The 23,816-nt window shown below is 49.9% G+C and overlaps 1 protein-coding gene across 5 annotated transcripts in view; it reads right to left on the reverse strand.

The window, feature by feature from the left end:
- Positions 1–12,443: 12,443 nt before the first annotated feature.
- LOC119252022 (class I histocompatibility antigen, Gogo-OKO alpha chain-like) overlaps positions 12,444–23,816 on the reverse strand; it is a 33,725-nt gene continuing 22,352 nt past the window's right edge. For 3 of the 5 annotated variants that reach the window (XM_054698515.1, XM_054698512.1, XM_054698513.1), the window contains 6 exons: positions 23,390–23,659; positions 22,882–23,157; positions 22,041–22,316; positions 21,801–21,917; positions 21,510–21,542; positions 16,510–19,177 (listed from right to left, as the gene is read on the reverse strand). In XM_054698515.1, the coding sequence (XP_054554490.1) occupies positions 19,137–19,177; positions 21,510–21,542; positions 21,801–21,917; positions 22,041–22,316; positions 22,882–23,157; positions 23,390–23,659 (1,013 nt within the window). In that variant the 3' untranslated portion in view covers positions 16,510–19,136. The other 2 variants (XM_037519266.2, XM_054698514.1) reach the window with 2 other exon arrangements.

The raw sequence follows: 23,816 nt of genomic DNA on the forward strand, positions 1-23,816 counted from the left end.
AAGCTCTGCTCTAGGACCATGATTCTCTAAAGTGGGATCCCCAGACACCTGGAGCTCATCTCAGAGAGAAGATTCTCAAGCTCTGTCCAGAGGTGCTGCATCTGGTTGGGGAGGTCCAGGAATCTACATTTTGACAATCATCCTAAATTTTCTGAAACCTCAGGTTTCAGAACCACTTTAGATGGTGGAGAATCGGGGTGAGATCTGTTTGGACGATGATTAGGACCTGGAGCACCTGCCATGGATCCTACTTTCATCAGTGGTCAGATCCAGTGACACCAGATGACACAGACCTTCCATCCTCATGAACCACACAGAGGTGATGCAGGGAGGATGACACACCTGTCCCTGCACTCATCCAATGTGGGACGAACATGATAGGAGCCCTGAGCTGGTAGTTAATTAACTGAGCAGGTTCTCATAAGAGGCCGTGGGAAAGCCGTGTCCCTGCCAGCATCACAGGCTCAGCTGTGCCCTGGTCCACAGGGACCAAGGAATGGGGCTGTTTTCCCTGAAAGATCCTGAAAAGGAAAAATGATGGCCTGTTCTTCCTGCACTAGTGAACATCACCTGTCCTTTTTGAAATTCAAGGTCACCTCTGTCGTTGGGGATTTTCATACAGGATCAGTTTGGTTTCTGGGGTGTGAGAGTCCAGACCTGTCGCCTGGTGACCCTCACAGCCCAGATGCCCTCCTCCTGCAGAGGGAGAGTCGGCCCTTTATTCTTAATGACTCTCCAGCACCCCAGCTGCAGTGCTCTCCTATGACAGTGTCACCACAGCAGTGGGTCCCTGGCAGGGAGGGACCCTCACACCCAGCAGGAGGAGGTGAGTGTCCAGCTCCTCTGGACACTCATCCTCTGTCCTCCCTCAGGAATCAGGGGACGAGCAGGGATGGGGACTCAGGGTCCCAGCTGTGTCCAGGTTCTGCCATCACTGGCCCTGACGGTCTTTTCATTGATCACCCTCATGGGTATAGTGAGAATGACTGTGAAGGTCTATTTACCTGAAATCCTAACACTTTCTGGAAGTCATGACTTACATACCTTCACTTCTGTATTTAGTGTCACTTTCTCAGGACTGAGCAGAGAAAGAAGGTGTCAGGTGGGTGCAGGACATCACACCCTGCAGTGGGACAGTCACCAGTTCCAATTTCTGGTCATGTTAAAACAGCACAAAGGTGGGGGACAGGTCACTGTTTCTGGTCCTCACCCATGCGTTCACAATTGCAGGACAGCTGTCAGGTTCAAGGTGCAACAACAGGGTCTGTTAACAAAGAGACACTGCAAAAGGGAGGAGTGTCTAAGGCCATAAATGACCATCTGTCCTACCTCAAATAATGTCCACAGTGCCCAGCTGTCCAAACAAATGCTACTCAGGTTTGGTGGTGCTGGCCCTTCAGTGAGAGCATGGAGCTCATAGGTAAGCAGTGGGCAAGCTGGAGGTGATCACAGTGGCAGCAGGAGGTGATCCCAGATGGGGCTGCTCAGGTGACACTGCAGCAACCACAACAAAGTCCAAAGGCCAGGAGGACAGCACCAGACACTGGACTGGACAGTGCCAGATGTAACAGCACCAAGCGATGGTGCCAGAGGATCAGAGGTGGTGGACAGCTCTCAAAGGTGGCCAGCTACAGGTCAGCGGTGCTGGTCAGCAGACAATGGTGCTAGAGATGCCAGTGTCACAGCTCATAGAGATGCCACTGTACCAACAGCAAACAGCCTTAGAGATGTTGGGCATGAGCCAACTCCTTTAGAAGCACGAGGGACAGGCCAATGATGCTCTCTGCAGGTGATGTTAGAGGCAGGGCTGTAGGCATGTGCAAAGTTCAGGTCTCAGCAAAGGTCTCAAAGGCATCAATATATGAGGTCTCAAAGTCTGCGGAGGTCTGAGCATGTCTTTCTAGGTGTACTGACGAATCTGATCTATAGCCTCTAATCAAGTAACTCAAACTGGCTTGTATCCTCTTCAGGGTCCCAGCTCTTCAAGATGGATTGGTCCCTTTATAATCCCAGCTGTTTGATTGGTACCAGTCAAGCTCCAATCGGATTGGTCCATTTATGGCCCTGAATGGTCTCAAAAAACTTGAATGGCACACGTGAGAGCTCGAATCTGATTGGTCTATTGGGAGCTTGAACTTGATTGGTCTGTTCACAATTCTGGCACCATATTCATAAGTGAAACGCCTGCCTGTATGTCAGATACCTGAGGTCAGGCAGTCTCATCCTGCAGTGCAGGCTGCTGACACTCAGAATCCATCAGATGGGCCCACAGGCTGCAAACAGTAAGGTCCCCTCTACCTACAGGAATCATAGTGGGAGGGGGCTTCAGGAGGGCAAGATGCTCACCTGAGCACCCAGGCACCCTCTATCACAGCCCACCAGGCCACTCTCCCACCTGCTGCAGCACAGCCCAGGTCAAGGCTGCCAGAGCTCAAGCATGTACACAGGCTGCACACTGAGCTTGGGGCCTGACTCACCATGGGCCTCTTGTCCCGTGGCTTGTGTCAAACCTTGCTGCTGAAGCTGCCTCAGCAAAGCCGGTCACACCCCACTGCTTGCGCCAGGTTGCAGGGATCCTCATTTATGTAGCTACTGGAAAATGATCACTGCCCAATTCTGCCCCCAGAGGACAATCTGCCCCCAGAGGACAAACCCACTGGGGCTGCTATTCCTCTGGGGTGGCTCCTGGCAGCTTGGACAGCACGTGGCCCTCGGTGGGACAGGCCTGGCAGAAGCTGTGGCCACAGGAGATGCTCCCAGGGGCCCCTGTCTCCAGGCAGATGCTTCAGGCCACCTCTGCCAGGAGGGTCCAGTTGTGGCCCCGAGGTCACGAGTGTCCTGCAAGGTGGGTGAGGAAGGGGAACAAAAGGAGGGCAGAGGAGACACTCAGGGTGGAGGTGATCACATCTGCCCTGGTCAGGCTGCAGGAGCCTCCTCCCTGCCCCGCACACTCTCACCCTCTCCAGTCTCTGCTCCCCACGGCACCCCAGGCCTTTCTCAACATGGACCCTCACCTGCCTTCTCTGCTCCCCAAACCAGGCAGGGAGGGCTCACAGGGCCTGGCATCACCTCCACTTTCCCCCCCACCCCCTTTCCCTGCAGCCAGGAGAGCAGACAGGGGCTGAGCGCCCACGATGTGCCAGGCCCTGAGCTGAGACTCACAGGCATCAGCTCCCCATTCTCACCGCATCCCTAACCTCACCACACACAGGAAACTCAGGCTCTGGGGGGGAGCCCCTGTGCAGGTCCCACCCGTGTGCTGGGGGGATGGGCTGGATGGAGTATAGGCCCAGAGAGAGGCCCACGCCCCTCAGCACCCGCTGCAGCAGCTCCAGCTCCTGCCCAGCCCAGCCCTGGACCTGCCCTGTGCCCAACACCCGCCCCGTGCCCAACACCAACACCCTGTCTCCTTGGGGTGACTCACCTCCCTGTCACCTCATGCTCCCCCTGGGGCTCAGGTCACCTGTCACCTCCTCAGGGAGGAGGCCCAGCGGCTCCCAGGTCAGGGGCCCCTCGCTCTGTGCTCCCCGGGCCCGTCTCCGGCTGGACTCTTGAGTTACAGACACAGAGTCCCAGGACGGCTCACTCTGCCTGGCGGGTGGCACCGCAATATATGTCATTTGAGTTAAGAAATTAATACGGTTATGCAAAAAGCAGCTCAGGAGGACTCTTGTTTCTGGTAATGGCAGGTTAGGACTTTCACACCAACCAACATACTAAAAACAACTATGTATTGTGTTGGGATTTGCCCTGCTTATGCACACAGAGGTTTCAGATATTTCAAGGGCAATGATATGAAAAAGTGTCCTTATTCTGTTTGAGAGAGGTCAGAAATTGGTCATTCTGTAGAAGGTTTGCGGCCCAGCCTCTGTCATCACATCCCCTCCCTCCCCACGCATCTCCCTCCACCACAAGAGCAACATCAGGAGGGATTTTTAAATTCAACTTAACAACATATGGCTGCCTGGGCAGGAAGTGGGTGCCCATCACTGAGAGGACCCAACCCTCACTCTGGATGTTGTCCAGTGGATTGTGATGATGAGAAAATGAGAAAGAAACAATAATTTCACCTCCTCTAACATTACACCTTCCTCCAGGAGCTGAGGGAGACCCTGCTCCATCTCCCCCTCCCTTCCTGGACTGTGGACAAAGGCTCAGCTCAGGAACTGGGGTGACCTGGGCTAATCCTGCCCCTGGGCCAGGCCAGCAGGACACACACTCCTCCCTCCCCCTGTGGGACTCCCTCCAGCTCTGGTCTAGAGAGAAAGTAGCTGCAGCCCACAGAGGCAGTGACCCCTGGGAAACAGAGGGGCTGCCAGGCTGGAGCTCCCTGACCCTGAGGCCAGTGGGTTTTCTACAGTGACCCCAAAGGAGATGAGCTTGAAGTGAATGTTGGGTAGTGGGGGACGGAGATGTCAGGAGTGGGGATGCCACCACAACCCAGCAGGATGCCTTGAGAGGGGTCCCTCCTTACATTCTAACCAAGAGATCAGTTATAAACTTGCTCCTTTTTGCCAGTCCTGCTTTTCCAAGTCCTGCTCAAAAACTGCTTCTTTTTTGAACTGTATCTGTTGGGGTGTTGTCCTGACATTCCTTACTCTGTGTGGGATTTGAATTCATTTATGCTGGGCTTGATGTGTAATTGTTCTCCCACTGTCTATGCTGTGTGCCCTGTCTCTCCTGTCACACACACACACACACACACACACACACACACACACACTCCCCTCTCCTTGGGAACCAGACCCTCACTCAGCACTGGGGTTACTCTGACCCTCTGTCTCTGGTCCCCTCAGAGCCGCCCTCTCTGCAGTGTCTCTACTCAGCGGTGTCTGAGCAGCCCCAGGAGTCCCTGCACCTCCTGCCTCTGACCTTGTGGGAAACCAGCCCCTCACCCTGCATGACAGTGAGGAGGCGAAGGCAAAGTCCTGAGGTCAGTGATGGATGGAGGAGACAATTTACCTTTTTTTGTACTTTCTTTTTTCCCTCATTACTGTATTATTTCCACTGAGGCAACTTAAGTTTACACACTGCATGTGTTCAGAGGCACAGGGTCACCCTCTTCAGATGTTTGTTCCCACATCACACCCACCTAAGGGCACCCACAGTCCTCCACCACAGTCCATGAGGTCCTCTTCCCTCTTTGTGTCCTGCTCTCACCCTCCCTCACCCATAGGGTCAATTCTCCACTCATATTTCTAGAGTATGTTTTAGTTTATTTCATCTGTCCCTGCTTTGTTTCTTTCTATTCCACATATGAATGAAATCATCTAGTATTTGACTTTCTCCTTCAAACGTATTTCACTTAGCATCATCCCCTCCACATCCATCCATGAATTGCAAATTCAAGGCTTTAACTTTTTCACAGCTGAGTAGTATTCCATTGTGTCTATCTACCACCTCTTCTTTGTCCACTCATCTGTCGTTGGGCACTTAGGTTGTTTCCACAGTTGGTTATTGTGCACAGTGCTGCAATGAATACAGCAGGCACATATCCTTTGGAATTAGTGTTTTTACCTCCTTTGGATAAATACCAAGGAATGGAATGCTTGACCATGTGGGAAGTGTATTTTGAATATTTTGAGGAACCTTCATTCTGTTCTCCACAGGGGCTGGACTGTAACAGTGTGGCATCCATAGAAAAGATTCCAGTTTCCTGCCCCACCCCAGGAAGGGTGGAGTCCACCAGGAGTGGGAAGCTAAAGAGGAAGCAGAAGAAACGAGGTGGGGAAAGGAGACTGGAGGAGGCGCATGGATCAGAGGGTCATGTGAAGAGAAACCACACTTGCTTCTGAGCTTTGGGCTGGGGCCGGGGACCAGGGGGGACATGGAATGAGACACGTGAAAGAGACAAAGACTTGGGTGAGAGACCCAGGGGAGGCTGACAATGGCAGCCTTTATCTTGATGTGGATTTTGATTTTGCTCTTGTCCTGCCAGACTTGCCTGGCCCCTCCTGCCCCTTTCCTGGGAGTCCCCACCAGAGGTGCCTTAGACTGTGCCAGGCTTTTGGGCCTCAGCAGTCCTGCTTTGGGCCAACCCTGTTTGGCTGGGTGTTACCCATGAGGGAACAGGTAACTTTGGTAATTTGGAAACTATTTTAACTATATTCTTTCTCTTCTCTTTTCACCCTAATTCTCACACTAATTCTCTATTGCATGCTAATTATATTATCATTCTTTTCTATTAAAGGTCTTACACACTACAGTATGTTTTATCTTTATGCAACCGATGACAGTTCCCACTTAGATTGATCGGGCTTGAGGATCTGGGGAACCCCTCATTCTGCCCGCTAACAGGAGCCGTCTCCATCCCCACCCACCATGTACCAGAGTTCCTTTTCCTCCCCACCCTACAATGGGTCATTGTCACAGATGTGAGGAGGTAGTTCATTGTGGTTTCAACTGGCATTTTCCTAAGAGCACATGGTAACACTGATCCATGTACTTATTGGCCACATGTGTGTCTTCTTTAGAGAAGTGCCTTTTTAGCTCTTGTTTTGATTGGTTTGTTTGTTTTCTTGTTTTGGAGTCATTTGTAGATCTTGGCTATTAACCCTTTGTTGGATATAGGATGTACAAATATTTTCTCCCACTCGATACTGTCTTTTGATTTAAATGATACTTTCCCTCACTACTTTCCCTCACTATATAGAAGCTTTTTAGTCTGATGTGACTCCACTGGTGATTTTTTTTTTTTTTTTGCTTTTGTTTCCTTGGAGCACAGAGGACATTATGGGCAGTGAAAATACTCTGCATGAAGTTCTCATGATGGACACAGGTCATTATACGTTTGTCCAACACCCCGAGAACGGACAACACTAGAGTGAACCCAAAGGGAAACCACGGACTCTGAGAGGGTATGAAGTGCGGGCCCCTCACTTGTAACACACGTGCCACTCTGGTGTTAACACGTGGTTTGGATGTGACTTGTGAAGTGTTTTATAAGTTGAGGAATTTAGCTTAATTTACTTTTTTAAAAAAAAGATTTATTTATTTATTTATACAAGAACCGGGGTACAGGCCAAATGTGTGGGAGGGTGAGAGGATTCACCAGAGACAGAGTGGGGAACAGAACAGGCAGACTTGACGAAGTACACTGCTGAGGGGAGCAGCGGGCGAGGCAGGAGAGGTCTACTGCGCCATGTGGGACCCTTACCAGCTGGCCAGGATCTAACCAGTGCTGCAGAGGCTGAGGACAGCTTCACAGTGCTGTGCTCAACCACCTGCGCCACCAGGGGAGGCCCTAGCGTAATTTACTTTTGAAAACGTTACTTCTAGTGCATGCAAGAACATTTAAATAACACTCAAGGATTCACATAGATAAGTCATTCCCCTTCCCCAATCAGGTAGTATCTGCTCAAAACTAGTTCACAGTTTATCATATTTCTTCTCAAAACACTATATCCATGCTTCTGTCTAGACAACAGTGTTTGTTTTCCTGTCACCACTGGAGTTCAGGACACAAAGTGGGAGAAAACATTGCAAATCATGAATCTGAGAAAGGACTAGATCTAGAATTTACAAAATAGCCCTTAAAATTCAGTATCAGAAAGAAATAACCCAATTTAAAAAAAGACGCAAACAGTGGAGTAAATCAATGGTTTCTCAGTAAAAATATGGACAAAAGGCCTTAACAGACATTTCACCAAGAAGAGACACAGACGACAAGGAAGAACATAAATAGATGCTCAGCATCACAGGGCACTAGGGAAAGACAAAAAGAACAACAGTGACGCCATCACACCGAGGAGAGGCTGAAAACGCAAACCCTGTACAACACCAGGTGCTGCCCATGGTGTAAACAACAGGAGCCTCATCACCGCTGGAGGAATGCAAAACGGACTGTCACTGTGGAAGATATTAGACAGTTTCTTTGAAAACCAAAAAAAACTGATTATACAGCCCTGTGATCCTGGCCCCACTAGTTACCCACTAGTTACCTAATTTCAAACTTATATTTGCATAAAACCCTACATGCATGTAAATGTTTATAGCAGAACACCCATAAATGTGAGCTGCCCATAGTGACTAATTTCAAAAGACAATGGTAGCTAAAGAAATGAAACAAAAACAAGCTTTGCAGGAAGAAAGCTGGGAGACTCTACCCTAGCCTGGTGTTGAAGGTTAACACCCTCAGTGATCAGTCAGGGGGGCATGACTGCGTGGTGACTGACATGACTGATGTGTTGAGTGGACAGTGGCCTGCATCTCTGTGGTCTGCTTTCCCAAGCCACAGTCCCAGTCAAAGAAAAAAAAAAAAAAAACACTAAGTTGAGGGACAATATTCCTGAGCTGTGCTCCTTGATAGAGGCTAAGAGTAGAAAATTGAGGACGGAGGGGTCACAAGACCAGAAAGTGGAGGTGGGGGTAGAGGTGATTAACATAGTAATTAAACCCAGTATAGAAATGACTGATGCTTCAGGCAGATGCTCCAGGCAGCACCAACTGCTCTGGAAAGGACCCAGAGGTGCAGACCAGAGGTGGGATTGTGGGGATGGAGCCATTGCAGAGAATCACGCGTCCTTACAAATGAACAGTCACCAAAGAAATAACTATTTTTTTTTTTTTGGCTGTGTAGATATTTTTATTTTTTATTTTTTTTTACAGTCTTTGTACTGCTTGAATTTTATTTTTAACTATATACATATATCATATTAAAAAATAACAAGCAGATTGTCAGTGTCTGCAATCCTTATAAAAGATCCTCTAGTATAGTCTTTGTTCTGTGCAATATCAGGGTGTATGAAAGCTTCCGAGTGTTTTTTTTTTTAAATAATAAATTTTATTTTTATATTCCCCCATACAATTGCAAATGCCCCATTCTGACCCCAATCCCTCCCCTCCCGGCCCCCACCCCCCAAAAAGTGTCTCTGGTTCATAGTTTTTTGTTGATTTTGATTTTCACTTTCTTATAGTTATTCATTTTCCTGGTCCCTTATTTAAGTTTTCTAGATTCCTGCTATGAGTGAGACCATCCGGTATTTTTCTTTTTCTTTCTGGCTTATTTCGCTGAGCATGATCCCTTCCAGCGCCATCCATGTTGCTGCAAATTGCATGTGTTTATCTTTTTTGAATGCTGAGTAATATCCCATGGTATATATGTACCACATCTTCTTGATCCAGTCATCTATTTTGGGGCATTTGGGCTGTTTCCAAAGCTTAGCTATTGTAAACAGTGCTGCTATAAACATAGGGGTGCAGGGAAATGCAAATCAAAACTACCATGAGATACCATCTTACACCAGTGAGAATGGCACATATTAAAAAAACTAGCAACAACAAATGTTGGCAAGGTTGTGGAGAAAAGGAACTCTTCTACACTGTTGGTGGGAGTGCAAACTGGTCCAACCACTATGGAGAGTTGTGTGGAGATTTCTGGACCTACTAAACATAGAGCTTCCATATGATCCAGCAATTCCACTCCTAGGTATTTACCCAGAAGTAACTAATTTAATGACAATGACAATTGCAGAAAGGAAGGAGCCCTCCCAACAGGAGCACTTCATCAGTGCCCTTTCTGCCCCAGGAAAGACTCAGCTCTGCTCCCAAGGCTCCACCTGGGGCCTGCAGGCTTCTCCTCACACAGCCGCCCTCTCCAGGGGCAGCTCTTCCTGCCTGCTGGTGTCTGCGCAAGCAGCTCCTTCTCCCTCCCCCGACTTTTTAAAAAATATAATAACCTTCTCTTTTGCAGAGACTAAAAGTCTCTGTCTTGTGGGGAAACGCACTGTGTATGTGAAAGGGGGAATCTGGTGAAACTTTTCTCAGAGGTGACCCAAGAATCCCCAGCTATGACCCCAGCACCTCTCCCAAACATCACTCCTCCCCACAGTCAATGTTATATAAAAACAAGGAAAGTCAGAGAAACGTTCAGCCAGAGGCACATCAAGGAGACCTGGTTGGAACTGAATGAGGCAAACTAGATGGGATTCTGGAACATAAAATGGACATGAGGAAAAACTAAAGAAATTAAGCATGGAGTTTGGTGGTTGTGTCAACATTGCTTCATTAGCTGTAAAAAAAACAGTAACAACTTTAGTCATGTAAGATGTTAACAAAGTGGAAATGGTGTGGGATAAACAAGAACTGCACTACCTTTGCAACTTTTCTGTAAATTTAATAGTATTCTTTAAATGTTATTTTTTAATGTCCTCAATACTAAATAGGTTCTAGAAGGAAAAAATGAGCTACTTTCCTATTTCCTCAGGTTTTGTTATCCAGGGACTGGAGAGAGGGGTCCTGGGGAGAAAAGCTGGAAACCTCACACCCAGGGCTGGCTCCGTAGTCTCCTCTCCTCTGAGCCCTGCTTCTTTGACTCCTCACAGAGCATCTCACCCCAGGACGCCGCCCTCCAGGACCCCCAACTCTGCCCATTTCATCCCCCGCCCCGTCCTGGCGGTGCCACCAAATCCGGAGCAGCGCGGCAGCGCCCCCGTGTGGCCACAGGGCTGAGCACAGGAGCCCAGAGCCGCCCTTTCTCCTGCTCAGCCAGGCCCTCCCCAGGCTCCCTGGGCCCCCAGCGGCAGGACAGGGATCTGCACACAAGGGGGCGCCCAAGTCTGTGTCAGTTTAAGTGTCCTCATTTTTTATCTCCAGTGGTCTCCAGGACATAACAACTGGTTCCTAGGTGCTGGGCAAATCCCCAAATATATAGGTCGCCTGTGTCCCCCCTTGGGATGGAAACTTACATTCCAGGGTCCCTGTAATTTGTTTCTGCTTCTGCTTCCAAGGACGAAAGCCCCTCCTCCTGGGAATCACCTTACATTCTCCATCCTTTGGAGGAGGGGAGGGCCTAGGAGAGCCCCCAAGGCACTGGCTAGGAAGATGGGGAGACTCCTGGAAAAGAGAGCAGAGGATGGAAATGGGGACTTTAGGGGACAGAGGTGGAAAGGGGTGCAGTGGGGAGCCAGAGAGGACCCAGCAGAGAAGGGGCAGCATAGGAGACGCTTTGGGGGGAAGGGGGAATGTCTGTGTTGGTGACATGGACTCTCACTGGGGGGCCGGGAGCATCTGTCTCACCTGGGGGGATGCAGCAGTGCTGGCCTGTAACTGCCCAGGGAACTGCGCACATCCGGGGCCTTGCCCGTCCTTGCAGGGCTGGTGTCTCACACACACACACACACACACACACACACACACACACATGCTGCTGAAGGAGAAGACTATAACAGGGGGCCCCCAGGGGAGGATCTGGGTTCCTGTCCCACCCAAGGAGGGTGGAGCTGAGCAGGGAGAGGAAGCTGGAAAGGAGGCTGAGGAAGGAAGGAAGCAGGATGGAGCCAGAAGTAGACCTGGAGGAGGCACGTGGAGCAGAGAGACACATGAAGAAGCTGCACTTGCTTCTTGGCCTTGTGTTAGGGGGAAAAGGATGTCCTAAAGCTAATTCCATACAGGCTTTGTGGACTCCACCCCCACTCCAGACCAAAGCCAAAAGACACTGGGAACTCCAAATCCCATCACCACCCCAAAGGAACCTGAGGGTGGGGTTAAGCAGCCAGGTTTGGTATAAAACCAGACACGTGGGCTTTGGGGATCCCCCATCTTGGCTCTCCGCCAGCTCGCAGCTCAGCCAGCTCTGAGAGTGCCTTTGGGTTTCCAGGTTGGCGGATCGGGTAGGACGCATTAAAGACTTTATTTCCCTATTTTCTCCCTGAGTTGTACATTTCCTCAATTCCCTTTCCCTTGTAAATAAACCTTTTATTAACTTTTTGTGTGTGCCTGCAGTGGAGTATTAATAAGTCCCTTGTAAGCGCACGGGTGAGGACCCACAGCCAGGCAACCCGTTTTATATCGGGGCTGCTCCGTAACACTTGGACTGGGTGACACAGACGTGGGTGAGAAATCCATGTGGAGGTGACAATGGCAGCTTCCATCTTGATTTTGCTCTTTTCTTCCAGTCTTGTCAGCCCCGCCCACCCTTTTTCTATGGGTCGGGCCAGGAGGTGCTTTAGACTGTGACAGGCTTTCAGGCCCTGCTTGGGCCAACCCTGTTTGGCTGAACATTTACCCACGAGGGGATGGTGACTTTGGTGCTTGATTTGGAAACTTTATTCTTTCCTTTTTCTTTGTTGTACATTAATTGTAGATAAGATCCTTTCCATTAAAGGTCTTACATGTTTTGTCTTGATGCGGGGGATGGCAGAGAGATGGGGGAGATAGATGGTTAAGGGGAGTCCCCCTCCTTATCCAGAACATCCCCACTCAGCTCCCAAATGCTGGGGTGTCAGGGAGATTCAGGGGGCCAAGATGAGGGCAGAGCAAGGCCTGTGCCGCCCTGGAGTACCAGCCCTGGGGGCTGATTCTGGGGCTCCAGGACCCCAATCCCTGCAGGCAGGGCAGAGTCAGCCCCGCTCACAGCTCCAGGCTGCTGACAGCCCCTCTGTGCTGTGACCCTGCAGACACTGCTCTGGAGACAGTGTGAAAAATAAATGAAGAGCAAAATTAAGTGGAATCTGAAAACAGTAGAAATAATTTTTTTAAATCACGTTTATTTTGAAGAACACTTCAGGGGATGTGGAATTCTCATCTGACAGCTCATTACTATCAAGACTTGACTGTCACATGAGCTACTCTGGTCTCTGGTGTTTCTTGCGAGAAAACAGCCACTGATCACTTTATTGCTTAATTTTTGAATGGTTTATACCAAATCATTTCATACTTTGCACCTAATACAAAGATCTGGCATCTGGCACAGTCTCTGAGGGGGGGGCATGAAGAGGGGCCTCACTCAGAAGCTCCAGCTCTGGGTCCCATGAGGCAGCGATGGGGACGAGATGTTGGCGGATCTGAACGGCCGTGATCAGCGTGGAAGGACCTGCCTCAGAGCTCCTGCATGTGGCTCCTGGAGAAAACCCTCAGGTCCTTGTCCTGTGGGCGTCCCCTTAGCTGAGGGTCCACCGTGTGCAGGGAGTCACCCCAGAGAGGGACCAGGAGGGGAGTCCGGGCGGGAAGTCTCAGTCCCTGTGAGCCTGACTCTGACGTGGCGCGTCTCTTCTGCTTCATTCTCCTCACGAGGAAGAGCCAGCAAGTCAGGTACACTCACAGGGGGAAGTGTCTACTCTCTTGTGTATCACAGAATTGGTGGAAAATTGAAAACCAACACAATCCACCTTCTTGACACAAATTATTTCCATTCTGCCCACATGAAAAATAAGCTGCCTCCCACTCAAGGCCCCTAAAAGTCTCTTCCATCACAGAAACAGCGTGACGTCAGCATCTCATCACGTGACTCAGGACCACGCAGAGGAGGCTCCTTGAGAGCACCTGTGCAGTGAAGCCGTCTGTGCTCAGCTCCTCGTGGGCTGAGGCAGTTTCCTGCCCCACAAGCCCTCGATGAGGATACAGTGGAGGACAGACACAGGATAACTTGCAGACACATTTTTAAATATGTTTCTAAAGGAATTTGAGATATAACTTATGCATCGAGTCACTTGTTGACAGCTCAACCTCTCATGTCCTTTTGGTAAGCACAAAACAGGGCAACCATCATGTACTCTATCTTGAGAACATCTCCGTCACCACAACAACCTTGTTTCCTGGGCCTGGGCCCATGGGTACCACCCCTACCTTTTCCTCCCCAGCTCTGGGCAGCCAAGAGCCCACTCTCTGCCTCTGGGGACAGACTGGGGAACTTCTCTCTAAACACATCCCAGGTGACTCTGCCCTTCAGACCTGCAGTTGGGCATTTGGGGTCCCCTAGCCCAACACATACTGGTGCCCAGGAACATACTCCACTGGGTGTTAAGGTCACAGAGAACCACATTACCCCACCCTGGAGGCCCTGCAGCCTGGGGTGTGTGAGGAGAGAAGGGCTGCAGTAGCTGCCTCAGAGGGGGCCAAGGGTAGAGCCAGGGAGGTTCCTTCCTCAGCAGGAAGGGGACATGGGAGCTGGGTCTTGAAAGCCACATGTGGGCACAGGAACAGAAGTGGCTCAGGGAGCTGATGGAAGGCCGACTACGTGACCTCAGCAGTTACTTTCTCTGTGTGACCTCGGAGATTCCTCCCCAGCACTCTGTGAATTGGGAAGTGATACTGTCCTGACACCCCTCCCCCATTCCCTTTCAGAAACAAGGACATGGAGACTGGGGGGCTATGTTAGTGCCCAGGTCTGAACCCCAGCCACCTGGCTAATGTCTGGGCCTCCCACCCGACACCATCCTGCAAACTGACCAGGGGACCAAGGTGGCAGTGACCCTGGAGCCCTCACCACCCGCTCCAGATACCACACATTTCTGGGCTGGATTTGACTAAAGACAAAATGGCAATAGTAGCTCATCATTTAATCACCTTTTTGCAAATGAATTAAGCTTAGTAAACAAAAAGGCACAGTGCCTGATTGTACCAAAAAATAAAACCCAACTCTATGCCTCTCCAGGAGACCCACTGGAGCTACTAAGATAACCAATAGGATTGAAAAGTTCTTGGGAAAAAACACAATTTAATTGGGGCATCCCCAAAATTGCAGGGGCTGCTCTATAACATAAAATAAATTTCCAGCTAAAAAAGGTAACAAGAGACAGGGATGACCATCATCTGATTAAGGAATCCTACATCAGGAAGACATAACACTCATCAATACACATGCACAAAACAAAGGAGCAGCAAAATATATAAGGCAACTATTAACAGATCTGAAAACAGATATCAGCAGCAACACAATGGTGGTAAAGAAATTCAAGACCCCACTTTCATCAAGGACACATCACCTGACAGAACTCAGGGAAACTATAGCTTTAAGTGAGGAATTAGACCATGTGGGCTGAATAAATATTCACAGGGCGCTACACTCCAAAAAGCTGAATATATATTCTTGTCAGGTGCACCTGGAATAGTCTCCAGAATACACCATTTGTTTGGTCACACAAGTGTCATAAATTCATGATGGCTTAAATCATATTGAAAGGTTCAGCGCTGTAAAGAAGAGCCAGGCTAAGTTTCTCAAAGATGGGGAAAATTTGTTGTGCGCCCGGGAGAGCTTCACGGACCAAGGTGGGGGTCAGTAAAGCCGCACACATTGTCAGGGGGAGGCAGGCTTTTATAGAGTGAGGAGAGGTCAGGTGGGAAATTGGGTTCATAAGGTGGGAAGAACTTTGTAGGGCACGAAAAGATTCATGGGGCAGGTAGAGGTTCTTTGTCTGAGAAGAGACCCATAGGGGGAGGGGGGAGGCTCATTGTCTGAATCCTCCAGGCAGCTTCCGCATTCCTGCCCTCAGGTAGGCTTCGTGGTGGGCTTTTGCATTCAGGCCTCCTGCATGGACCCTTCACCATCACCACCAGAAAGCCACAAGCAGAGCCAGGAATGGAATCTTCAGGCACTTTCACTTTTCAGATCACTGGCCATTGATCTGAGAGAATGGGGGGCATCGCACCCTGAAGGGCCCGTCTCATCTCCAGCTGGCCTTGTTATAATCAGTTACACACAGACAGTCACAGCAAAGAGCTGTCAGAACAGCCTGTCACAGTTATTGTTCCTGGTATCCAGCATGTTCAGCCTCCAGACTGTTATCAGGTCCCGGCCTCACCCAGACACTACACCATCACAGTCAGTTTGCATGAATTCAACAGGAACAGAAATTATTATGCAGACCTTTTAATTTTGCTTTGTTGGAACTTATAAGAACCCTCAGACTAAGAGCTTCTGAAAGCCAGGAGTCAGGGCTCAGGACCACACCAAGGTCTCACCATCAGATTTGGCCTGCAGTACCTAGATCTTCCAGGAACCCTCTCTTGAGGTTCCCAAGACATCTGGGGTTTCTGGGCCTCACAAGGGGTTATTCTTTACACTCATGACAGACCTTTTGTACCCCTAAAACAAGTGCCAGGTTATTGTTTCCTTGTAGGCTCTGAGATCAGTCTGGTTTCTGAAAACACAACATTCCAGACAAAGCCTTGGTAAAATACCCGTATTTCCAATTATCTATTAAAGAAAAGGGGAAACAGAACTTTATTGGATTTATGAAAACAAACACATTTTTAAGATATATTTACTTATGTGCAGAAGAGCTGGGGTGAAGGCCAGAGGTGGTGGGGGTTGCAATGGTGAGAGGATTCATCAGAGACAAAGTGGGGAACGGAACAGGCAGATCTACTGAAATACACTGCTGAGGGGAGCACCAGGCACGATAGGAGAGGTCTGCCGCACCACGGGGGTCAGCTACCTGGCTAGGGATCCAACTCAGGCCATCATGGTGTCTTCCAGGCGTCTCCTTCTACGTCTCTAAGTTCCCAGTTCAAGTGCAAAGCCAAGAAGCAAGGCGGCTTCTCCACACGTTTCTCTCCTGTGTGTCCTCCCGGTGCTCTCTGCTCTGAGAAACCTTCATGTTCTGACCAAACAGCCCATCAGAACAGCCCGTCACAGCTGACACTCCCAGTGTCCGTCCTGTTCAGCCCCAGAACTTGTCGTCAGCCTCCCGGTTATCCTGACCCTGGTACATCTGAGGGAATCAGTGTCCAGCCTCCTCCTCTTTGGGGCATCAGCAGGGCGGGAATCTCAGTGTCAAACAAGAGCTTTAGTTCAAAGAAGATAGATCATGAGTCATGTAGCGTGTACGTGCAGCCTGTGTGTGTGCAGATTCCTGTACTAGGTATGGGCCCTTCCTCCCTGGCCCCCTCTCAGAAGGACAGAGCTAAGGTAGCGCACAGGGCACTGTCTATGGTTCTCACCCGTGTGCTCAGTTGCAACCACTCAGGCTCAGGGAACAGCAATGAGGTTTCTTAGCAAACAGGAGAGCAGGGAAATAAAGAGTTTCAAAGGCCTCAGTGGCAGCTGTTCACCGCAGATAGTGTCCATAGCATTCAATAGTCCCAAATTAAGGCTGCCGTGCAAGGTGGTACAGTCCTGTCAGGGAGGGCCTGGAGCTGGTAGCACAGCCATAAGCACTGGGCCAGGATCCAACTCACAGTGGCAGTGGGAGGTGCTCCCAGGAGGTGTTCACCTCTGAGGAGACACCCCAGCAGGCACAGCCACAGTCTGAACACTGGGCGGGACAAGAAGGAGGCAACAGCACCAGGAGGTGGTGCCAGCCAGTCAGCAGCAATGACAGGTCTCAAAGGTGACCTTGCTGCTGTACCCCAGTGGGCAACATGCCCTGGGGTGGTGTGGGGGGGAGAGAGAGCGCCTCTGCTTCCAGATTGGCTGCCGCCTTTGTCAAAGACACTGACGGTGGCTGGTGGTAAAGTGCCCCCACATACTGTCAACCACTGCCACTCCCGCTGCAGGTTGCAGTGGGCACAGCTGTCAGGGAGGACTGGGCCCTGTCCTCAAGCAGTGGCCTCCTGCAGCCTGCCAGAGCAGGTAGGGTTCCATTCAAACCCAGCTGTGTCCCAAGCTCTCATGCCTAGCCCAGGGAGGTGGCCTCAGCGAAGCTGTCCTGTGGCACCTACTGCAGGGCAGCCTTGGTGCTGCCCAGAAGCAGCTCCTCTGGGGGACAGGGGAGGGGACCCTAAGCCCTAGGGGCTTCTTTGTTTAACCCTGGCTTGCTCTGGGGGAGGGGTCCTCTGAAGACTGCCTGCCCCCTGGCAGGAAACCCCCCTCTGCCACCACTTCTAGAGCTGTGCCCACCAGCTCCCAACTGCACACGCAGGTGCCAGGGCAGGAAACCACCACTGCTGCTGCCAGTGCTTTCAGATTCCTGCTCCCACCTGCTCTGGCAGGCTGCAGGTCTCTGGCTGTGCCCACTGGGGTAGCCCCACCAACAAACCCTCATGTCCCACCACTCGGGGCAGGAAAGAGCTGGGTAAGCCACAGGGATCTGGAGTCAGTGTCACACAATATACTATTATATACAAACATACACACATTCACATGTATCTATTAATGCCTTTAGTAAATTTTACTTGAAGAATTTCTGTTGTAAATTTGTATCAAATGAGTGAGAAATCCATCCAGGAATAGTGACAGGCCCTTCATATCTCTACTTCACAGTCTGAAATGTTGGGTCGTATCCTGACCCCTCTATCTCACACCCCAGATGTTACATTAGGAAATGCTGTAAAGCCCGTCTCTAAATATAGCTAGCTCCAATGACTTCCTATTATTTTCCTGATCACACCCCAAAAAGCTACCAAATTTTCCATCCTAGAATCTGTCCTAGTTTCCTACATTTATCTTCCACCTCTCACCTTCACCTCTTGATTCTGTACAGCACCCAGACTGAGGCTTCTAAAGAGAAGTTGCACCACATCACTCTGTCCAGAAAGGTCCATTGATAACACATCTTACTCAGAGAAAAGATTACGAAATCCAAACCAAACTTCAATGACAAGCCTAAATATTTGTCAATTATTTCCTTTTATAGAAAAGTATAGGTTTTTCACTTTGAAACATAGCAAAAACACAGTTTAGTTAAAAATCCAGCAGCCAAACATACTACTTGGCCATCAAGTTTCCCTTTCTAAATTCACTTATATTCACATAATTCTACGCTTATTACAGAATGCTTTTAAAAATAAAAGCCATCAAAATCTTTAGTTAAATAATATCACATCTGGATTGAATCATGGTAGTATGGATATTTTTTATAAATTCCAGTTTATTTATTCATCAGTAAAATGTAATATTTGACAATATCGCTAGAGAATAAGCTTCCTGTGTGTAGGGAGATGACAGTGTCATCACACCTGCTATGAAGTGGGTCATTTGCAGTCACTACTAGATTATAACAGAACTGCTCTCATACTGAGGCTTCCCTGTGAACAAAGTACTACAAGCAGTCATTGCCAGACCAGTATGGAACACGGAGCTCACTCCTGACACCAGGCACCACCTGAATCCTGTATTTATGTTTCCGTGTTAGGGTGCTGAGCCTTGGTGCTATTAAGCACTATGAGTTTTTCTTAATGAATGGGGTGGGTTAAAACAAAAGTTCCCCTCAATCATTTACTTTCCCTCCACCTTTTTAAAAATTATTATTATTATTATTTTTAAAGATTTATTTTATTTATATAAGAACCGGGGTACAGGCCAGATGCGTGAGAGGGTGAGAGGATTCACCAAAGACAGAGCGGGGAACAGAACAGGCAGACTGACGAAATACATTGCTGAGGGGAGCAGCGGGTGAGACAGAAGAGGTCTGCTCGCCATGTGGGTTGCTCCAGGGCTGGTGGGGATCAAATAGGCACTGCAGAGGCTGCAGACAGCTTCACAGTGCTGTGCTCAACCACCTGCAACACCAGGGAGACCCTTAAAAATTATTGATGAGACAATATAAGTTACAGATTCACTGGCCGGAAAGACACAGTCACCTCTTAGGTCACCCCTGGTGTTTATGTAAGAGGTTGGTTTCTCTTGGTCTCTCAGCATGACCATCCCTCAGCAGGGCCCTCAATGTGGAGTTTCAAGTGCTACCATTGCTATGTCTCCTGGCTGATTATAGATTATTTTCCCTCATTAAAAATATTTAATAAATGGCAATAATCTCAGCCTTTGTAACCTCTCCATCGAAAAACTATTCATTTTCACCATTTCCTGCTGGCTGCTGTGCTAGTCTTCTGTCCCCTTCTTCACATAACAGTGGTCCTTTCCCTTCAAAGGAGGAAGAATTTTTGAATGAAGAAGATGTGAAGGTATGTATGGTGAGCTGAGCCATTAAGAAATGTCCTTAAGAATTGAAGATACAAAAATCACCATCATGAATGGAAACTGTCCAGATATTGACCAAGATGTAGCACCTAAATAAGCCAGCTTGTGGACCATTCACTAATAATGAGTTGAATCCAGCCATTTGGAAACTCTCATATGTTGTCATATAATTTGCTGTATCCTCTCAGCTCCAGCGGTAACAATGAAATGGTGAGAATACTTAATCCATGGTAATGATGTAACAGTAAACAATTTCTTGTGAGATTTGATTCTTTAAAAATTGTGGGTGTTGGGCCTCTGTGGTTGCCTAAGGGTTAACTCTCAGCACTACCACTGAGAAGGCCCACTGCAACAGCCTGAGTGGGTCCCGGGCCAGGGAGCTGACCCATGTGGTGCAGCAGACTACTCCTGTCTCGCCCACTTCTCCCTTAGCAGTGCATTTCAGTAGATCCACCTGTTCTGCTCCCCACTCTGTCTCTGGAGAATCCTCTGACGCCTCTGCCCTATACCACTGGCCTTCACCCCAGTTATTCTAAACAAAAATTAAAAAAAAAAAACTTAAAAAATTTGTGGATGTTTCATTAGGGAATTATAGATAAATAATAACTCAGTGTTGCAAAGGGAAAATAAAGGATAAAAGCATCAAGATTTGTTACTATCAGGAGAATAACAATTTGTTGGAAGATGTCAGCTTCTGGCCATGTGGTGAATATATAAGTGTTGTAAAAAAGTCATAATCTGCAGCATCAAGTACAAGATCCATCTCAGACCCAGCAAACAGCAGAGGCTGGGGACCCAGTGGTGGTGCAGGTGCAACAAGACACAAGGGGGGACTCAGTCAGCGGGAGTCAGGCTTTGTCATCAAATGAGTCTGATGCCAAACTAGAGAGGGTCCGTCCACCATCCAGAACTGCTGGGCCAGGAAGCCTGGGCTGGTCTGCAGCCCTGGTCAGCAATAGGCGCAGCCTGGCGGGGCTCAAGGGTTAGTTTTCAAGTTTGGCTTAATCTGGCCCTTAATTTTCTTTCTCTACATTCATATATAAGTATTTCTCTTTTTCCTTTTGACTTTTCCCTCTTCCATCCATGTTGCCGCAGTGGCATGAGTTATGTTTTCTGACCGTGGATGCTACTTCATTACACAGGGACATACATCACCTGTACATGCACATATATGTATACATGTAATCCCAGCTTCTTCTTGATTTGTCACCTGTCTGGGGCATTCAGGTGGTTCCCATAGCTTGGCTACTGTAAATAGTGCTGCAGTGGTGACGGGAGTGCAGGTCCCCTCACAGGAGAGTATTTATCCTCTGTGAGGAGATCCTCAGAGTAGAATTGCTGGGAGCAATGGCAGAACCACATTCACCCTTTTAAGAAACCTCAGTACTGTTTCCATAAGGGCTGGCTCAATATTTACCCAAAAACAATACAGGACTGTCCCCTTTTTTCCATATCCTTGCCAGCACTTGAATTTCTGGTCTTTTGGATATGGGCCATTCTTGCAGGTGTGAAGTGGTTTAAACCAGGGGAACATAAAGCTAGAAAATGTGGGCAAAAAGAAATCCTGTAACACTCAGGCCAACACAAGGCTGTCTCACAACGTGAAAGAAAATAATCATGAAGAAATTCAGGTGAATGACCTGAGTGTTAACATTATCAATGGTCCACTGCATTCTCAAGATGTCCTCCTGAAAGCATCCCCATCACCTAGTGCCAGCCTCTCTGCCTCAACCCCCAGCCCCACTGCAGTCTTCCAGGGTCTCACCTATGAGATACACTTAAAAGCACTGGGACTGTGGCTGCCTGGGGGAGAACACAACAAAACTTGGTCAGAGATGAGACCACGGGAGGAATTGATGAGAGTGACTCCCCCATGGGCTCCATCTACACTGTCCCCATGGGCTCAGGGATCAAACCCCTGATCCACACTTACCTGGAGCCAGAGTGTAGCTTCTTCCTTCTTCACCTGTGGGAAGAAGCATCATGTGAGACAAGAAAGCAGTCAGGTCAGAAGTTCTAAAGGAATCTTCTAATCCTTGGCTACTGTGAATAAAGACCCAGGTCAGGAGGGGAAAAATGAAGAAAGGAGGTGAGGGGGGACTGGACCAAATGCCCTCTGGGCAACACACATGCGTGGATGGTACTTCCCATTAACCAGGCAGGGCAAGTTCTCCCTGGGACATGAAAGCCCCCAGTGGACAAGATCCCCCACTCCCTTCCCTACCTGAGCGCTTCTTCCTCCACATCACAGCTGCAGCAACCACAGCTCCAGTGAGCACAGCTCCAAGGACTGGGCCAGCAATGATGGCCACGTTGGGCTTGGAGGACTGAGGAGGGGGCACTGGAAGGGAAGGGAGGGGAAGGGGAGACTGAGCCCCAGGCCTCATCCTGCCTCTCTGAAGTTCTCCAGAAGGGCTCCTGATTCCTCTGAACAGAAGCTCAGTGCCCATGACCCCCTCCTCACCCCATCTCAGGACTTGGAGCTCCTCCAGTCCCTCATGCTGCACATGGCACATGTATCTCTGCTCCTCTCCAGAAGGCACCACCACAGCCACCCACTTCTGGAAGTTTCCATCACCACCAGGCCTGGTCTCCACCAGCTCTGTGTCCTGAGTCAGGTTCTCCCCATCTCGCTTCCAGGAGAGGGTGATGTCCGCAGGGTAGAAGCCCAGAGCCCAGCACTTCAGGGTGACCTCATGGTCAGAGGTGAGATGGAGGGTCACTTGTGCCTTTGGGGGATCTGGGAAGGGTCAAAAAATTCACACTTTGGGTTTTTCTTTCCTGGACACTGAAGTAGCCTCACTGACCATCCTCCTCAGAAGGAACATGACAATTGGTTTGGAGGGAAGAAGCACAAAACCCAGAAACCAGCTTGGTCTGGGGAATCTGGGATAATCAGGTGAGAGCCCAGGGTAGGAGCATACAGGTCTATAAGGAGAACATAGACTTTTGCTCCTGACCTGGTTGGAGGGTGAATGACACAGAAAGGCAGAAGTCAGATCCAAAAATGTTCTGACCAAAAACAAGGCCTTGAAAGAAACACTCATGGATCCCAGCATGGCTGCTGGGTCAAAAGGATCCAAGGAAGTTATTTCAGGATGGCCTCCCCTCCCTGGGGAGAGACTGGATTCCTTAACTGTCCAGAAAAGTGGTGTCTTCTGGGCGAGTCTCTCTCTAGCACAGAACATGAAACCCAGGGGGACTCTCCCTCTCTGCCCAGAAAGCAGGTGCTGTTCTGCCCATGATTCCATTTCCCTGTGGGGCGCCAGGAGAGGGGAGGTCCGAGGCCTCGTGGCCCCTCTTACCTGCGCGCTGCAGCACCTCCTTCCCCGTCTCCAGGAGTCTGCGGAGCCGCGGGAAGCACCTGCTCTGCACACTGTGCCTGACGCGCTCGGCCCTCCCCGCCGCCTCCCACTGGTGCTGGGTGATCTGAGCCCCCGAGTCCGCGGGGGTCCAGGAGCGCAGGTCCTTGCTCAGGGAGATGAAATCCACGCCGTCGTAGGCGAACTGGTCATACCCGCCGAGGAGACTCAGGTCTGGCCCCACTTCACAGCCAAACATCCTCTGGAGGGTGTGAGACCCTGAAACCCACCCCGTGGTCAGCCCGAGGTCACCCCGAGATCACCCCGTCTTTTCACCCTGAATAAACCTAAACTGAAAATGAAAGGGCAGGCAGGAGAGTCCCTTCCTGGTGGAGGGGCCTGGCAGATCCACCATCCTCGAGGGGTCAGTGGACCCTGAGACTCGGGACACCCCGGCCTTATGGTAGGAACGGGGGGTGACCTGACCCTGGCCCCGCTCCCCGAAGCTCACCGTCCTCGCTCCGGTTGTAGCGGCCGCGCAATTCCTCGAGGAGCGCTTTGAACCACTGTGCGTTGTCTCTTTGGCTCTGAGTCTCCTCGTCCAGGTCCTCCTGCCCCACCTGCCCCGCCCAGGGCGCCCGCGGCTCCGCACTCTGGCCCGGAGAGTCGCTGTCAAACCACCCGTACTGCGTGTCGTCCACGTAGCCCACGGCGATGTAGTGGGGCTCCCCGAGGCCGGGCCGGGACATCGCGGTGTGGAAAATCCTCAGGGAATGGGAACCTGCGGCAGGGGAGGGGCCCAGATTCAGGGGAGCCAGAGCACTCAGGGGAGGCGGGAGGGACAGAAGGGGCCAGAACCCAAGGGGCCTGAAGGGGTACAAGATGTTGGGGAGATGAGCCTTTCCTGGGGTCCTGCACCCGCAGGGGGCTCCTTGCTC

Source organism: Talpa occidentalis, unplaced genomic scaffold (genome assembly GCF_014898055.3).
Source record: "Talpa occidentalis isolate TD23 unplaced genomic scaffold, MPIMG_talOcc4v2.1 talOcc4.2, whole genome shotgun sequence".
Taxonomy (NCBI): Eukaryota; Metazoa; Chordata; class Mammalia; order Eulipotyphla; family Talpidae; genus Talpa; species Talpa occidentalis.